Source organism: Leguminivora glycinivorella, chromosome 9 (assembly GCF_023078275.1).
Source record: "Leguminivora glycinivorella isolate SPB_JAAS2020 chromosome 9, LegGlyc_1.1, whole genome shotgun sequence".
NCBI classification, from domain to species: domain Eukaryota; kingdom Metazoa; phylum Arthropoda; class Insecta; order Lepidoptera; family Tortricidae; genus Leguminivora; species Leguminivora glycinivorella.
The window spans coordinates 273798-291418 of record NC_062979.1 but is presented as its reverse complement, the minus strand read 5'-3'; the positions used below and the strand labels follow the sequence as shown (position 1 = coordinate 291418).

Sequence of the window (17621 nt, the reverse complement as noted above, 5' to 3'; positions counted from 1 at the left end):
GGGTAACATTTTACAGCTTGAGAGACAATCGCTACCAATAAGCCATGTCTGTGTATGTAAAAACTAAATTCTCCATTATTGTATTTTTAGGCGACTCTTTAAAATATCTAAATAAATATAAATATATTATTGATTACTTTAAATAAAGGTTAAAACCTATTTGTGATTAATGTACAATAAAATAAACATGATCCTGACGAAGAGTTGAATTTAAAGTGCTTTTTAAATACCTGTTGTTTTTGACAGTCTGCTTTTATAATATAACTAGCATTTTCTCGCGGCTTCGCTCGCGTTAGAAAGAGACAAAAAGTAGCCTATGTCACTCTCCATTCCTTCAAGTATCTCCACTCAAATCACGTCAATTTGTCGCTCCGTTTTGCCGTGAAAGACGGACAAACAAACAGATACAATACACTTTCCCATTTATGATGTTAGTTATGGATTTTTAAAGTGTTAAGCTAAAGTTTTGTGTTTTTTATATTTTACTCAATGACCGATTATTTAAAAATATTTTTGAAAATCTAGTAGTAGTAACCTAATACAGTCTCACATGAGCTTTGTAATTAAAATAAACAGAATCAAAAGAAATTGTCAATTACAGCAGTGTGGATGTGGATTACTGAACGAATACTGCACTAAAAGGAATGTAGCGCCACTAGCGCCAGCCAAAGCGAGTACGCAGGAACGAATGAACGCTCCCAGCTGGATTACCAGTAGGGTAGGTAATTCCATCTGAGCTGAGCTGAGCTTGTTGGGTATGAACCACGGCTGACCGTCATACACATTCGACGTAGGGAACAAATCAAATTATTTTATTTAATATTTTTTTTATTTGTTTTTTAGAAGTGACACTTACTATATATAAATTATAAACTGAAATAGGCTGGCGCCGCTGGCGGTCGGGGTGGTGTAGTGGTCTAAGCACGTCAGCCGCGATAGCTGGAGACCCGGGTTCGATTCCCGGCTTCGCCACCAGTGATCTTGATCGCTTTTTTTCTTTAGTGTATGGTATCTATTTCTGTTTTTCAGTTTACAGCATGTGTACACATTGTTTATAAAAACCTAATTTTATACTAATTTTACACATATTTTTAAATTTCGAGACGTGCATTCAAACTATTTAAAGACATTATAGAAAATACTCATTTTAATAACTAATGGTCCTTTGAACAGGATTTTATTTAGTATATTTTTATTTAGGGGCAGCCATTAAATATAATTCTGATATAAGTAGGTATGCCAAGTTTATTAAATTTCATTTAGAAAATTTAGTTAAATTAAATTTGAGGCTTAAAAAAATTGGGCTTTAACCAAGAAAATCGAAGTTATAATTTATTATTGTTAATATTATTGTATGTTATGTTCTTTGTATATGACATTAAATAAATGTCATGTACAAAGAAAAACACAACACATAAAAAAGAAAAAGCTCGGAATACTTGGAGGCCTTTGGTCACGTTTTCTTTGTATATGACATTTATTTAATGTTTATAACATAATAGTAGTGTGACTACTTAAAAATACAAGTTAAGATATTTCCTATGAAAATAATTTAATTTGTTCTTAGAAAATCGAAGTTCATAAATTGCTAACATATTTCTTTGTCACTAGTTGTAATTATGCCTTCATTGGAGAAAAAAGGTCAACGCTAATTGCGAATTCCAGTTTTTTTTAATTAATTATTACTTATTATTTATTTCAGGGGCATATTAATCTGTGTAAGTTTTAAATTTTACATGTTTCTTGTGCGTGATGATTTAAAATTAAATAAATAAAACCATAATAAAAACTGTTACCACACTGTTACTAAACTGCTACCTACCTAAATCACATAATTATAGATGGTTTGGTTATTTTATTTTCGTCTCTCTTATAGTACAAATTTAAATATTTATTTTTTTGTTTATAAATTTATTACATTGTATTATAAAAGGCCTGATAAATAATGGTAAAGAGCGTAGCCGTGTTTGCATAGAAAATCGGCCCTTTCGCCAAATGTTCACTGTAATTTTTTTTTAAAGAGCTCTCATGACAAATATTATTTACTGTAAGTTTGAGGTTTCTATCTTTTTTATTTTCTGAGATATGATTTTTTTATTAATGTACATAATATCCATTTTTTTCAACATTGGCTAATGCGATTCACTTGAACTTTTGGGACAATAATATACATGTAATGACTCACATGTTCTAGCAATAATATTTAATAGTGCCGAAAAAAATCTTGGCTTAAAGTAGGAAACAAAACTTCAGTATTTTTTTCTCGCTTTTTAGAAAAGCGACACCTACAGTTCTTTGTCAAGTAATTGCTTATATAAAGGCCTGCAACATATATTTTTTTCAAAATAATCCAGTAGGTACTTCATACTAGAAAATGGAATAATAAAGGATACTACCCATACCGCAAACGAGCTACACAGTAAATAGGTGAATTTTAGTCGTAATACCTTTATGAATGCAATCTTCCAGTACCAATATTGTTAATAATAAAGAGGTTTGCGACTAAAATTCACCTATTTACTGTGTAGCTCGTTTGCGGTATGGGTAGTATCCTTTATTATTCCATTTTCTAGTATGAAGTACCTCCTGGATTATTTTGAAAAAAATATATATTGCGGGCCTTTATATAAGCAATTACTTGACAAAGAACTATAGGTGTCGCTTTTCTAAAAAGCGAGAAAAAAATACTGAAGATTTGTTTCCTACTTTAAGCCAAGATTTTTTTCGGCACTATTAAATATTATTGCTAGAACATGTGAGTCATTACATGTATATTATTGTCCCAAAAGTTCAAGTGAATCGCATTAGCCAATGTTGAAAAAAATGGATATTATGTAAATTAATAAAAAAATCATATCTCAGAAAATAAAAAAGATAGAAACCTCAAACTTACAGTAAATAATATTTGTCACGAGAGCTCTTTAAAAAAAAATTACAGTGAACATTTGGCGAAAGGGCCGATTTTCTATGCAAACACGGCTACGCTCTTTGTGAAATTTATGTTCGTGGTAAAATCAATAATAATTGATTAATTATTATTTATTTTAAAAATAACAGGTGTATAATTTTGCAACCAAAACATTTTGTTTTTGATATACATTTTTCCTCGCCCCAGCGACTCGACACCGAGTTACCCCAACAGTTACCAAATCCCATAATTCGTCAGCCTTGTTGTTATATGAAACCACTCGCTGGCTCAAGCTAGCGAGTTGCGGAATTTTTAATTTCGGTTTTATATGCCCCTAATGACTTATTATGCGTGTAAGTAATTAATTTTACAATTTTTGACGTGTAAGTAATTAATTTTACAATGATTTAAAATTAAATAAATAAAATAATAATAATAAAAACACTGATAACTAATTCACACAAAGATGATTAGGTTATAAATGAATATTCATTATAAAAGTAATGGGTATAACGTTTTAGTGAACGAAAGTTTAGTTTTTGGTAACAAATTTTGCTCGGGATACAACATACAAGTACAACACGAATTTGACGAAGCGACCCAAAACCGAATCACCCCGAGTTGGATCCCCAACAGTTACCAAATCCCTGATACTTAATTCGTCAGGCTTGTTGTGATATGTAAAACCACTCGCCGGCTCAAGCTAGCGAGTTGCGGAATTAATCCCGACTCGTAAGTGGATTGGCTAATCGAATCCGAGTCGCGGCAAAAATGCTAATGCTGCGGGGGTGTTACGTGAGCGTGGGTAGTTATACATGAATGTGTTACGCGATTCTAATATTAGTTTTATTAAATTATGTAAAATTGTACCAGTCATTGGAAGCTCTTTATTAAAATGAATAAATGTTAGGTACCTAATAGGCTGAAAATAAACAATAATTTTTAAACAATTTTTTTTTGACAAACACATTTTTCACAAAACTGATTTATAATACACTGAAAATAAAATTAAACTAAATAAATTTAAAATTGAACTTAAACTAAATAAATTTAACACGATTATAAAATTAAACATAAGTACCTATTTTATTTTATCACATAAATTAACATTACAAGCACTTGGACCTACTTATACATTTAAACTTATAATGCAGAAAAATAGTTACAATCAAAATTTAAAAAATATAGGTGTACAAAATGATTATTATTATTTATTTTATAATAATTTCAATGATTAATAACAAAAACCGATTACAATAAAAGTAACTTAAAAATATACTAAAATTAGGTAGTGACTGACATATTTATATTAGTCACAAGTCTAAAATGCTATTTTTACTTAGGACCCAACCCTGAAAATACCATTTAATTGTGTATTTTCTTATAGATATTTTTAATCTTGCTAAGTGTATGTGTTTAAGTGTGTGTTTTAGTAACTAATTCACCAAAAGGGGGCATTTTTTTGAAACATTTCTTTCTATTATTATTTTTTCCTTTTTTTTTTCAATTGTATATTGTGTATTTGCATGAATTAATCATAATTAATACTGTAATTATTTTCCTAAGCATGTTTAAATTTGCCAGCGCTTTGGTGCAAACTGTAATGCTGTGTAAATTGTATGTTATATTAATAAATAAATAAATAACTTTTCTATTTCAACCGGATGAAGTAAGTACCAGATACCAGACCCATTAGTATTAGGTATTTTATGCTTAGCAGGAATAAGAAACGGATGCTTTAAGGTAGTCATAGAACACATTGGCAATATAAACCTAAGTAGGTGTATGTACTTATATCTACTCGGGTGTAGGTATACCTATATCAAAGACAACCAAAATTTAAATGACGAACCTGCCTGCCTACCGTCTGTCTTGTCTTCGTTTCAAAACGATATCGCGTTGAGCCGTTTAGGTAGCAGCCTGTTTACACTCCCCCCCGGGTGGGGGGTGGGAGGGGTGTGGTTTGGCGTTCGATAACTTAATACTCTGGAAGGCTTTCACGCTGAAATCTCGCTGCCGATGCCGTGCCGGTGGCGGTCGCGACGTTTTGATACTTTTATTGTGATTGCTTTTTTCAGGTAATCAGAGATGGGGGTTTTGTTATTTGAAAATGTTGGGGTGTGAAAGGAGCTTTTTATGTAAGGCCATTTTGAAAATGAAGTAAAAAAATTAGAAGTTCTTTATCAAAGTATTTGCAAGTTGGGAAAACCAATTAAATTAATAAAAAAAAGGTTTGAGAATTTGTTTACTTAAAAATAAATTCTTGTAAAAAATCAAACTTCAATAAATTAACTATACCTAGATGTGTAGGTAGGTACACTTAGTAAGTGAGTTATTTATTTGTGAGAATAGTTCGTAGGTATGAGAACGCAGTTGCATTCAGCGGTTTATTTATTGCCCGTAAAATAACCGTTCACTCTAGCTCACCTAACTATCTACTTACTAGGTAACATAGACGAGTAGGCTAACAAGTTTACCCATTCATGTTTATTTTCCTGGTTTATTTAGTTTATTACTTATATCTACATACTTAGGTACTCGTTGGTAAAGTAGGTGTAGGTAAAATCTTAAAATGTGCGTGTTACCTGATGAGAAATAAATGACAAAGTAACTGCAAACAATGTAGATACTATTAATAATAATAAAAAGGTAAACAACGCATATAGATATATTATTTAGTAACCAGCATGTAATGATGATCGTCATCAAATCGCTTTTAACGGCGTGTGGAGCGTGATGAGCGGTGTTTCTAATTCACGTTGTGTTGTGTAGCCTGTGATCACGGTTAAATAGCGAATATCGACCGGCGCGCAAACACCGGCTCGTAATCCACCCGGATGAATATATGGAGGCTATTAATTGCAGGTTTGCAAGTAATCGATCGAGGTGCGAGGTGGGATCGCGGCGTGTCGGTCGCGCGAGGGGCGGGGGAGGGAGGGAGCGGAGGGGGAGGTGTGCGTGACGGATCATGGCGGCGCGGGGGGCCGCGCCCCGCCGCCCTCGTTAAACGCGCCCGCCGGATACACGGCGGCGGTTGAAAGCTATCCGGCCCCCTCGCGGGCGGACCCCGGGATTGGCCGCCGCCGAGCGCGCGCCGTAACCGATAGCCAATCGCGCGCCGCGCGCTCGCCCGCCCTCCGCCGGGGCGCGCTGCCGGCTCACAACGCGCGCGACGCCGCGCACACTCGCACCGATGCGCGGCTCCTGGGACGAGTCCACGACGGCGGCGCTGCACGCGCGCATCCTGGAGGCGCACCGCGGGCCTGCGGCGGCCGACCGCGCCGCCGAGCCCGCCGGCTGCGCCGAGCCCCCGCTGCCGCTCAGCGTCGAACTGGCGGCACCCACGCCGCTGCTGCCGCTGCCGACCTTGTCCTTCAGCGCGGCCCAGGTCGCCACCGTCTGCGAAACGCTCGAAGAATCCGGAGATGTCGAACGGCTGGCTCGATTTCTCTGGTCCCTCCCGGTCGCACACCCGAACGTGGCCGAGCTGGAGCGCTGCGAGGCCGTGCTACGCGCGCGCGCCGTCGTCGCCTTCCACGCCGGCCGCCACCGGGAACTCTACTCCATATTGGAGCGACACCGCTTCCAGCGGTCGAGTCACGCCAAACTTCAAGCCCTATGGCTGGAGGCGCACTATCAAGAAGCGGAGAGGCTGCGAGGGCGTCCCCTCGGACCCGTAGACAAATACAGAGTCCGCAAGAAGTTTCCTCTCCCGCGAACCATATGGGACGGCGAGCAGAAGACGCACTGTTTCAAAGAGCGGACGAGGTCGCTCCTGCGAGAGTGGTACCTGCAGGACCCGTACCCGAACCCGACGAAGAAGCGCGAGCTGGCGGCGGCGACGGGGCTGACGCCGACGCAGGTGGGCAACTGGTTCAAGAACCGGCGGCAGCGGGACCGCGCCGCCGCCGCCAAGAACCGCTCGGCGCTGCTGGGCCGCGGCTTCGCCTCCTCCTCCACCTACGACGAGGACTCCGCCGACTCGGAGATCAACGTCGACGAGGAGTAACAGACTGATAGTGTTCACGTGATTCACAACCACGGTTTTATAAAGACTCAACGCAATATGGACGAGATAATTATATTAGTTAGGATCACAGAGTCCGTGATCTATGTGACGTTAAGGCGATGTAAACCAGTTTATTAGGGTCTAATTCTGTCGTTGAAAGTGTAAAGAGAGTGCTTGCGGTTAAATGGGCAATTCTTCGTATCAGGTACGTACCTTTCATTTTTAGTGAATTAAATTGAGCCTCTTTAATACGAAAGTGTCAGAATTAGTAGATTAATTTACGCACAATTTACGAAACGTCACGTTGTGCTCTCGTGAGGTTAACAGGGTTAATTTAATTATATTTTCGAGTGTTATACTCATTATCCTTCTCAAAGGCTAAGTATTTATTTATTTCCCTGCAAACGCCGTTATAGGAAACTCTTATTGACGCCTTTGCAGAAGCATTTACTTACCTAAAATATTTATATGTACCAATAAATATAGATTTTATTTATCGTAACAGCTTTTAGTTGTATGTTATAGTTATTACGAGAAATGTAGATATGATTTAGAGTAATATTAACGCCTGACGTCGGGTGGCGAGTACCTGAGCGCGCATCATATCACTCAATCTAATTTGTTAGTTCAATTTAAATGTTAATCAATTTTGTGATCTTTACATTATTTTTCTGACTTATCATAAAATTTAAGCCAAGAAGTGCTGTAAGAAGTAAAAGTGCTTTATTAAGCCATAAAATGAATATAAATAGATTGATTGCCCTTATGAAAAGGAAACTATTATTAACTTTTTTACACGCATATCTACCGGACCAAGTCATATTCAAAAGAGTAATAAAACAAGTCTATTTCATAAAATATTAAAACGTTGTCAATACCTACCTTACATGACTAAGACATAAAATAAATTAAATACTGACATAAAGTAAACTAAATAAGCAGTAAATTTAACTGCTTTCAATGTAGGTATAATTTATTACCGTTCTTAACAGCCAGCTCTACCGAGCCGTTGGACGCCGTCGGACGGCGCAAAATGAACATATTGATGCGTTACGGTTACTGTTGCTATTATCAATAAGTATTTAATTTATATAATAGAGAGGCCCCACGCCCCACTACCCACTAAACCCCATGGTGTCCTCTCACCGCTTTATGCGCTTCTGGTAGCAGCGCGTTGTGTGTAGGGGTAGGGGTCACAGTTCTAACCTAATCTACTTTTCTGGTAAATGATGGATCTAATTTATTGTATTTTTTTTTAATTCTAACTGTGCTTTAGAAAGAATTTGTGTTATACAATTTATTTATTATCGGAAATAAGCATTATACTCAAAGTATGTTATAATAAATGTTATTCGAAAAAATGATCATTATATTAAATAAGATTTAATTTATTTGCCTTTAAATTTGTTAATTTGTCTAAATTAAAGCACAAGACATTTTTTGGGATTTCTTAAATATATATAACTTTGCGTCAAAGAAAATATGAACAATAAATCATGATAGAATGTTCATATTTTGTAATTTTATTTTACAATAGCTAGTGAAACATAAATTAATAACAAATTGCTGAAGAATTTTATAATGCCAAAATGACTAGCTATTACTACAATTTTTAAAATTATACACCTATACTATAACCTAATCTAGCAACATCTTTGGCATTTTTTTATAACTTTATTACTATTAAAATTCTTTGTGAATTTATTTTGAATTACTGACCTATTTTTTGTTGTGTTGTTATATATACGTATACCTGTTTGCCACCGACGTGGTATAAAAACAATAAATCGATGTCTAAAATAAAATGAAAGGGAATATGAGTTTTGTTCTAATAACAAAATAACAATAATTGAATCGCATGCTACATATTTAATTAGCAATAAAAGTGGAACAATAAATGAGAATTTTATAAAGCAAGTATAGCAACACTTTATGTTACAGTAAATAAATCAGTTTTATTACCTATTCATTACAGCTTTATTTTAACATGTTTGATAAGTTTAGTGTTTCACAGTCAATCTGTCACAATAAACCATTAATTGCGAATAAACATTTAAGTACATTTAAATTTATTACAAACCAAAGTTTTATTAATATTTATATAATGATACCTATACCTTTTTTTTTGTTTCGAACGAGTGATTTAAAATAAACATCATTTAACGATGTAGCGAACAAATTCTCTATTCTATTTCAGTTTATTATATATCATTTATTCAAAAGTTGCTAGGAATCATTTAATACCTACTTATATCAGTAGGTATTTATCTATATAAATCGTGTCTAATTTTAATCATGACTTTTTCATCCATATTTTAAATAATATCATTAAATTTGGTGTATCAAGCCTCTGTATTACTAATTTATATATTTTAAATTCTAATAATGAAAAACTACAATTAAAAACTTTTATAACACTTAATTAGCACTTTGCAGTATTCAGTTTCCAGTAGGTAACTAGTCGGCAATATTTCTTAAATTTTTGAAGCGGGAAGTAATTACATTGCCCTATATTTTATCTAAATATACTTAATGTTATAATTATATTAACTTTTTATGCAGTGTCACTTCTTTTAAGAGAATTCTATTATAATATAAGTAGGTAGAAAACTGTGAGCGCAGGGCAAACCGCAGCGCAAATGGTATCTGAAACTTACTTAACTTAATTTTTTTTATTAGAGACTCGGTTTCAGAATTGTTTAAATTTTTTATTATACCTAATTACATATATGAAATTAAATAAAATTTATGAATAACTTCTTGCAGCACTTCAAGCGTTTAGAACTGTTTTGAGGCAAAAACTGTAATTTTATTATATTTCTGTCGACTTGTGCATACCTAAGTATATCATTTTAAATTTTGGAACGATTCGTGTTTTTCGTAAACAAAAATAAAGCCTACAGCCTACTTGTTTATAAAGTTATGGCAAAATGAAATAGTAAAATAGGTAGGTACATAGGTTTTTGTTTAAACGAAAGTAGTTTTATTGTTTTTTTTAACCAGTAGTTATTGATGTGATTTCGTAAAACTCGTATAGTTCCAAATAAAAGATGCAAAGTCAGAAGTAAGAACAGTAAAAGTGTACATTTTATATTGATATTATACTCAGGCGTGCATTATATGGGCGACGATCATATTATCTTGTTGTAGAATTATTTTCTTTAGATTTGTATACAATATGGCTGGTGTGAAGAGCTCCCAAACTCCCAAGACAAAGCGGGATACGAGTACCTAAATAAATACGAAATCACAAAAAATGTAATTACACTAATTTCCGTTAATTTTGTGATTTAGGTATTTTAGAATATACGTCATGGGAAACTGTTGAGCGTATATAGTAGGAAACTCTATCAATCCACCAAAATTTTATTGAAACTAAAGAAAAATGTTGTACAATAAAATAAAATGTGCCCCACATGTGAATATGGCGATATGATAGCGACTACGAGGTCGAGGTGGTCGGGAGAGATTGTATAAATGTATTATAAACCAATGCAAATTGTAAATATTGATATCGACTTACATTACAGTCATTAAATTAAATTGTTAATAAAATTATATTCGTAAACAACGTTTTTGTATTATTTCACAATTCGGACTTTAAACAACAAATGTAATAATTTACAGGTCAACATAATCCAAAGATCCAGCTGGAAGAAATAAATATAAAAAAATAGAATTAACTACATAATTAGACACAGAATATAGTATATGCCACAGTGAATGTGCCACAGACCTGAAGTTATCTACTACTAAAAATCCGATAATTATATTTCGTTACATTTTTATTTAAGAAAATAATTATACACTATACTCAATGTGCTCCCAAGAAACAAATGTATTTGACAATGCTGCAGTTTTTAATAACAATAAATTTCATTTTTGGAACAAGCTTTTATCTCCGATTATACATTTCTTTCAACAGTCATCTGCTGCTTTCCGAGGCGTTTCTAAAAACCCCTTACTCGATGGGGATACGACGCTTCATAATAGTGTTCCTATGACCACCTTTCTGCTCCATGATACCATAATATTGCATTGTCACGTAATTTACATAAAATGTGTGCAAAATTTCAGATTAATCAGAAACCGGGAAGTGGGTCATGAAAATTTAGATCTACGTTTTGAGCCAAACTAACATACTTACAGAAGGCAAGTTAAATAAAAGCTTGTAATATTTTAGACATAGGTAATATACATTCGAAATATCTACACAGCCTTCTAAAATATCTTGCTCGTTTAAAATCACAATAAAACAGTTACTCGCCTATGTAGAACATAAACATCTACATATTTAAATCAGCGTATCGCTTTTTTGCCTCGGCCCGGCATAACGGCTCCCGTAATTTGACAATAAGTGCTGATCGTATCGCGGCTGAAATTGACCAACCGACTATTTACTCGCGAGTTATAATAGATTTACACATTGGTAGAGTTAGATTACATGCCATTTTGTCTGTCCCATTCAATAATGACTTATGAAAGGATCTCCTTCTACTTCTTAGGATTTTTATTTATGAGTAATCATTCAATAATATGAGGAAATATGCTTGGATTTTCCAGCTGGTAGAGTGCATTTGAAGATGCCCGCAGAACTCCGGCTACAAAACGATGACAAGCACGTCAATGTAGTCATAAACAATTTATGTATTACTAGCCTTTGCCCGCGGTTTCGCTCGCGTTAGAAAGAGATAAAAAGTAGCCTATGTCACTCTCCACCCCTTCAACTATCTCCGCTTAAAAAATCACGTCAATTCGTCACTCCGTTTTGCCGTGAAAGACGGACAAACAAACAGACATACACACTTTCCCATTTATAATATTAGCATGGATACCTAGTATTGTAATGAATAAATAAAAGCATTTATTTCGGATAACTGCAATCCAAATGAGTCAGTTACACACACTAATCTTAATAAATAAAAATTAAACATAAAAAAAACTTTATAAGATGCCTACATGAGAGATACATACCTATCACATGCATAAATATGTACATATCTTAATAATTGTGCTGATCAGTGGACGGCACCGAGTGCACTGACTCCAAACATATCCGCTGGTTACGCATATACTTAAATTCATATTTTATTTCTTCCTTTTTGAAGTCGGTTAGGTACCTTTTTTATAAAAAGTTTTTATTTTGAGTTATTTTTGGCCGGCAGAGTTTATTGTACCTAATAAACTATAAAACAAATAAGATAATTTAGGTAATGTAAACCTATCTATTTTTATTAGGTTGATGCTATTTATATTCTTAATATTTGATCTTTTGAGCAGGCCGATGTCCATATATACTTAAACATTTTTATTATTTAATGAAACTGTTTTTGATGTAGGTAAACCACTTATAATAGTTATTGTTACAGGGCACTATTTTATCTAGGTAACTACATTTCCACCGTGTAGTAAAGAAACACAAACCAATGTTGATTTCTAAGGTTTACATTTTATTACAGTTGTATACATTATTACATATATGCATGTAAAAATAAACCAAAGTTAAGCCTCTGACTAGGTAAAAAAAAACATAACAATTAATAAGCAAAATCGAACATAAACACTATAAACATGATTGAACTAATTAAAATACCTTAAAATTGAGATAAGTTTTGTTTATTAATAATATACCTCTATAGTAATTATAATTAATTGATAATATAAATTGAATTAACGAAATTTTTAGAAAGCGTGAAAAGGAAACACACTGCGTAGTTTAAATTTAAACACATTTAAATTAAACTAAAACTTTATTATGTATTAGTAAACCTATTTGTTAATTAACTATCGATATTTATGAGACGTTATTATCAAAATATCACTTTCATATAGTGGTTTACTTTAGTTTTGGGAATTATAATTTAATATAATTAAATAATTATTTAATAGGTACCTTGTTTTTGTGTTATACAATGCTAGGAAATAAATATGTAAATATTTCTGATAGTTAGGCATATACACATTTAAATAGGTAAGTTTCTCAACCCTCAAATGCATGATGATGCAATCATATATACGCATCATATCTTTGATGGCTCGCGGCTCAATATGTAGCAATCCAAAATCATTTATTACTTAATTATTATTCATTGTTTATTAGTATTTAATAAAATAATAAAAAAAACTTAATAGTAATATGATTTACTATTTATTATTTAAGGATTAAAATGAAATGGCGGAAAAGTGTAAAAAAACAGGATAATGAAATTTTTAATATGTATAATATTTAGGCTGATTAGTAATTATTTGTAGTTTAAACATTTTACCATAGGGATTTCACAAATAGTGTACCTTTTTAATAGTAGTAAAACTTTTCATATAAAGTTTACCCATTATTATATATTTGTATAAATATGATTTAGCCTATTTAACTTCTAACACTGATTTAGTATTAAAATCGATGTTAAATGTTTTTTTTTAATCACATTTGTCAGAAAACCATTGCCTATCACATACATATTAATTTCGCGTAAAAAAAATCATGCATTTAAGGGTTAAAAATACTACAGTTGAGCTACATATTTGAATTTCCAAAATATAAAAAAAAACGTTATATTGATCACTCTCTTACTCATTAAATCATCAGCATTGACCTTTAACACTGATAATAATTCATTTATATTTTTTCTTATGTAATTAACCAGCATCTTTAATACGAGTCAATTTCTCAAGATTGTCCTCTGACCTAAGTGACAATTACAGTCACTCGACAGGAAAAATCCAATAATTAGAGGTATAATGCCACGGAAATTATAATTGGCAGAGTTATAGACTAACTAGAGTGCAGCAATTATAGGCAATAATGACTTAATCAGGTTTGCAGTGAAACCTCGGTACTACGATTTAAAATAAAATACGTGGTTTTCTCTTAAATGTAGTTTAGATCTTTTAGAAAGGTATTGTTTTGAATTATATATTAGTAAACGCTTGACAGAGATTTTATGCAATTCCTATGCCTGAATTGAAGAATGAAGTAATAATTTCACCTCCACTGTAACCTAAAGTACATTTATTGTTTTCTTTGAGTAAATTATAGCGGCTTGTCAGAAATAAAGTTGTAGAAATGACAAAGCATTACTTTATTAGAGTTCGGTTTCTATATTTAGTCGTATAACATTCATATAATTCATAATCGCTTAATAATTTAACAATTTTTAAAAATAATAGGCTGCGTTTTTGCTTAGCCTACGTTAGGCGGCTTGGAATTTGAGAAGCAAGGTTTTGAATCTTGAAGATAAAGTTTATATTTCGTGTTATCGAGTTCAATTTATCGTTGTTCCTCTACAGTCTACACCATCGATGTTAGATCATCCAACTGCTTTATTACAAAGACACAAAGGTTGTTACAGGTCAGTTGCGTAAATAATGAGTCGCAGGAATGCCCTAACGACGAGTAAGCGAATGTTTGCGAAGCAGTGTAATGTGGATTGTGGAGGACTCGGTTTCAATTCAATAGTCCGTTATTTGCGCTTTATTAACATGCCGCCGCCGCCGCCGCCGCCGCCGGTGTCGTGACGGCTGTCTTTGGCAGTACGCAGAAATTGCAGAGCCAGGGAATCGATTAATTTACTTTTAAGTATTTTGTGCAAACTGCCATATACTCGTATATGTAAGTAGGCACTGAAAAAAAAATACAGATGAATTGAGAATCCCCTTCTTTGAGATTAGGAGCGGCGGTTAAAAACGTCGTACGATACACACGCAAAGAGTTTTTTTAAAACACTCCCTTCAGTCGTGTTTTAATTTATCGCCACTCGTTTTGAATCCTCTGTACCTAAACTGTAATTGACGTTGCTTGGGACATTTTAAGCATAGGTGAATTTTACAAATTTTTAGGAATGTTTTTGTTGTTTTGCCCCCAAAATTCAACGTTTCTCACCTTATCCTCATTAATATTAGACAGTCCTTATTTTTTAGCGCCCGATGAGGAATTCGCGTGTCCTGATGATGGATGCGAGCGCTCCCGTCGCCCGGAGGCCGCGGCCGCACGCACCCATCATAACCAATATACGCAACCTCGTATCTCTGCCAAATATGTTGAGAGATTTGCAACTTTAGGCGTTGTTAGCAAAGGTTGCGAATCCTAACACCTTTCAAATAAAATTAGGAGTTTTTGCGATTTCACCTGACAATATGAGGACCATTCTGGAATCACCAGTGGACTCTATGTCTTTGAAATAAGATTTATCGGTGTGGTCTATCTAATTGCTGCCATATTTCATCTTTTGTGGAAGTTATTGTTCGAATTAGGGACAGGTGTTGATATAATCATGTTTTCTGTCCCCCACTTTATTATGAAGGTTGAGCTGTAACTATACTAACATTTATTTTACCTATGAGGTTTTTGTTGAGACTGTAATTTTTCTTAGTTTTCTCTATTACTTTTAGTTAGCCCAAAAATCACCCGAGCAATACTACTACCTGACACAGCCATCGTAGTCCTATCCTATTTTATTTGCCCTTTATTTTGAAAGTAGTTTATGTTACTAAAAAAAAGTTGTACTGAGTTAAACCAAAAAGTAATAAAGTAACACACGCGCGCTTGTGACACTGTTTGAGTTGCAGGCGTCCATAGGTTACGGTGACCGCTTTACATCAGGCGGGCCGTATGCTTGTTTGCCACCGACGTAGTATAAAAAAAAAAAAAAAGTAAGACTTAATTTTTATATCAAATAATTATTTTAATTCAGTCCAGGCTTCAATAATGTACAATGACTCAATGACATACCTAGTTAACCATAACGCGTCTACAATGTCTTCGTTATTGAAAACAAAAAAGAGTAGTTTCAAACATCTCAAAACAGAAGACACGCTACTCAAACTGAATAAACAACACCAAATAGTGTTGTCAACTAATAAAAACAAAAGCTGGCTGAATAGAATTCAGTTTGAAAATGGAATAAAAAAGTTACGGGCTGTCAAAACTTGACTCGGGACGGCGCCGGCGCCGATGCGATGCCACGTCAATATAGGCCTACAAAAAGTTGTCTATGATTTCAACCACGTTTCTCGTCCTTTTGGGTGTAATGCACATGTCATGTATTTGGTTAGTCAAATAATGCAAGACGTGATGTTATTATCAAAATGTATAAATAGTACATTACGATACAAGTGCGTAAAAAAGGAAGTTCGAAACGAGTGGCGATAAATTAAAACACGACCGAAGGGAGTGTTTTAAATCGACACGAGTTACGAATTTCCTTTTCGCACGTGTATCGTACGACGTTTTTCAGTACAGATGGCCATCCGAAGTTTCGACCTGGCATGTAATGAACCACTTCTCGCACTAGTGCGTAAAAAAAACACCATCTGTACTGAAAAATATATTTCGTTTAAAAAACCGGCCAAGAGCGTGTCGGGCCACGCTCAGTGTAGGGTTCCGTAGTTTTCCGTACTTTTCTCAAAAACTACTGAACCTATCAAGTTCAAAACAATTTTCCTAGAAAGTCTTTATAAAGTTCTACTTTTGTGATTTTTTTCATATTTTTTAAACAAATGGTTCAAAAGTTAGAGGGGGGGGGGACGCACTTTTTTTTCCTTTAGGAGCGATTATTTCCGAAAATATTAATATTATCAAAAAACGATCTTAGTAAACCCTTATTCATTTTTAAATACCTATCCAACAATATATCACACGTTGGGGTTGGAATGAAAAAAAATATCAGCTCCCACTTTACATGTAGGGGGGGTACCCTAATAAAACCTTTTTTTCCATTTTTTATTTTTGCACTTTGTTGGCGTGATTGATATACATATTGGTACCAAATTTTAGCTTTCTAGTGCTTACGGTTACTGAGATTATCCGCGGACGGACGGACGGACGGACGGACGGACGGACGGACGGACGGACAGACAGACATGGCGAAACTATAAGGGTTCCTAGTTGACTACGGAACCCTAAAAAGATGTAAACCGCTACATCCACTTTTATATTCACAGATAGTATAGAAAAACACTCTTTTATAGGTACAGTCAAGTGTAAAAATATGGGTGCGTACAACTTATCAAAAATATGTCCCATAGCACTTTATGTCGGCGGAATAAGGTCTCGGTACATATTTTTGAGCGGATAAAATCGATACGTATTTTTGCACTTGACTGTACTCTTATATTTTTATACCTGATTATAACTAATGTTAAAAATGCATGTGTACACATATTTTAGATTGTTTTGTTTGTATTGATAAAATTGAATAGTTATTTTATCTTTAACAATTTCTCAATATTTATGGAAAAATCAAGACCGCAAAGTTTTTTAATGTTTGGAATCACCAATCATATCATTGCCATCAGGCCATCACACCAAGGATATTGTGCAACTGTTGTTACAATAAAATCATTTTTTTTTCGTAATATCTAATATTAAATTGAAATAAAATAAATATAAAAAAAATACATTTAAAGATAAGGCAGCAGGTTTTTGAACAATAGGTAATGTTCTTTTTTTAAGGCACTACATAGGAGGATTCCTCTTCCACCTACAAACAATCGAAGACGCGACGTCAGTTGGTCAATATTTACCAATCTCAAGAGCAATGGAAACGGGCCATTTTAAATAACACTTTTCATACAGATTTTTTTCGTAGTTAGTGAATAGCTCAAGTTTTATGTGTTTAAAGTGACGTTCACCGTATTATCTCTACTAAATTAACATATACCTACCCACATAACTGTGTTTACTGCAGTACCTGTCTGTCCGACACT

General features: G+C 34.1%; 1 protein-coding gene and 1 non-coding gene across 2 annotated transcripts; both read left to right on the top strand.

Annotated features, from left to right (window-relative positions):
• Nucleotides 1-897: 897 nt before the first annotated feature.
• Nucleotides 898-972, top strand: Trnas-cga. The gene has a single exon. It is a non-coding gene; the product is annotated as a tRNA-Ser (tRNA).
• A 4953-nt stretch (nucleotides 973-5925) lies between these two features.
• Nucleotides 5926-7996, top strand: LOC125229688 (homeobox protein SIX6). The gene has a single exon (XM_048134589.1). It carries the CDS (start codon nucleotides 6102-6104, stop codon nucleotides 6915-6917), a length of 816 nt encoding a protein of 271 aa, XP_047990546.1. The 5' UTR covers nucleotides 5926-6101; the 3' UTR covers nucleotides 6918-7996.
• The last annotated feature ends 9625 nt before the right edge of the window (nucleotides 7997-17621 follow it).

Bases quoted from the DNA above. Each gene is read 5' to 3' on its own strand.
- LOC125229688 (XM_048134589.1), top strand. From the start codon at position 6,102: ATGCGCGGCTCCTGGGACGAGTCCACGACGGCGGCGCTGCACGCGCGC.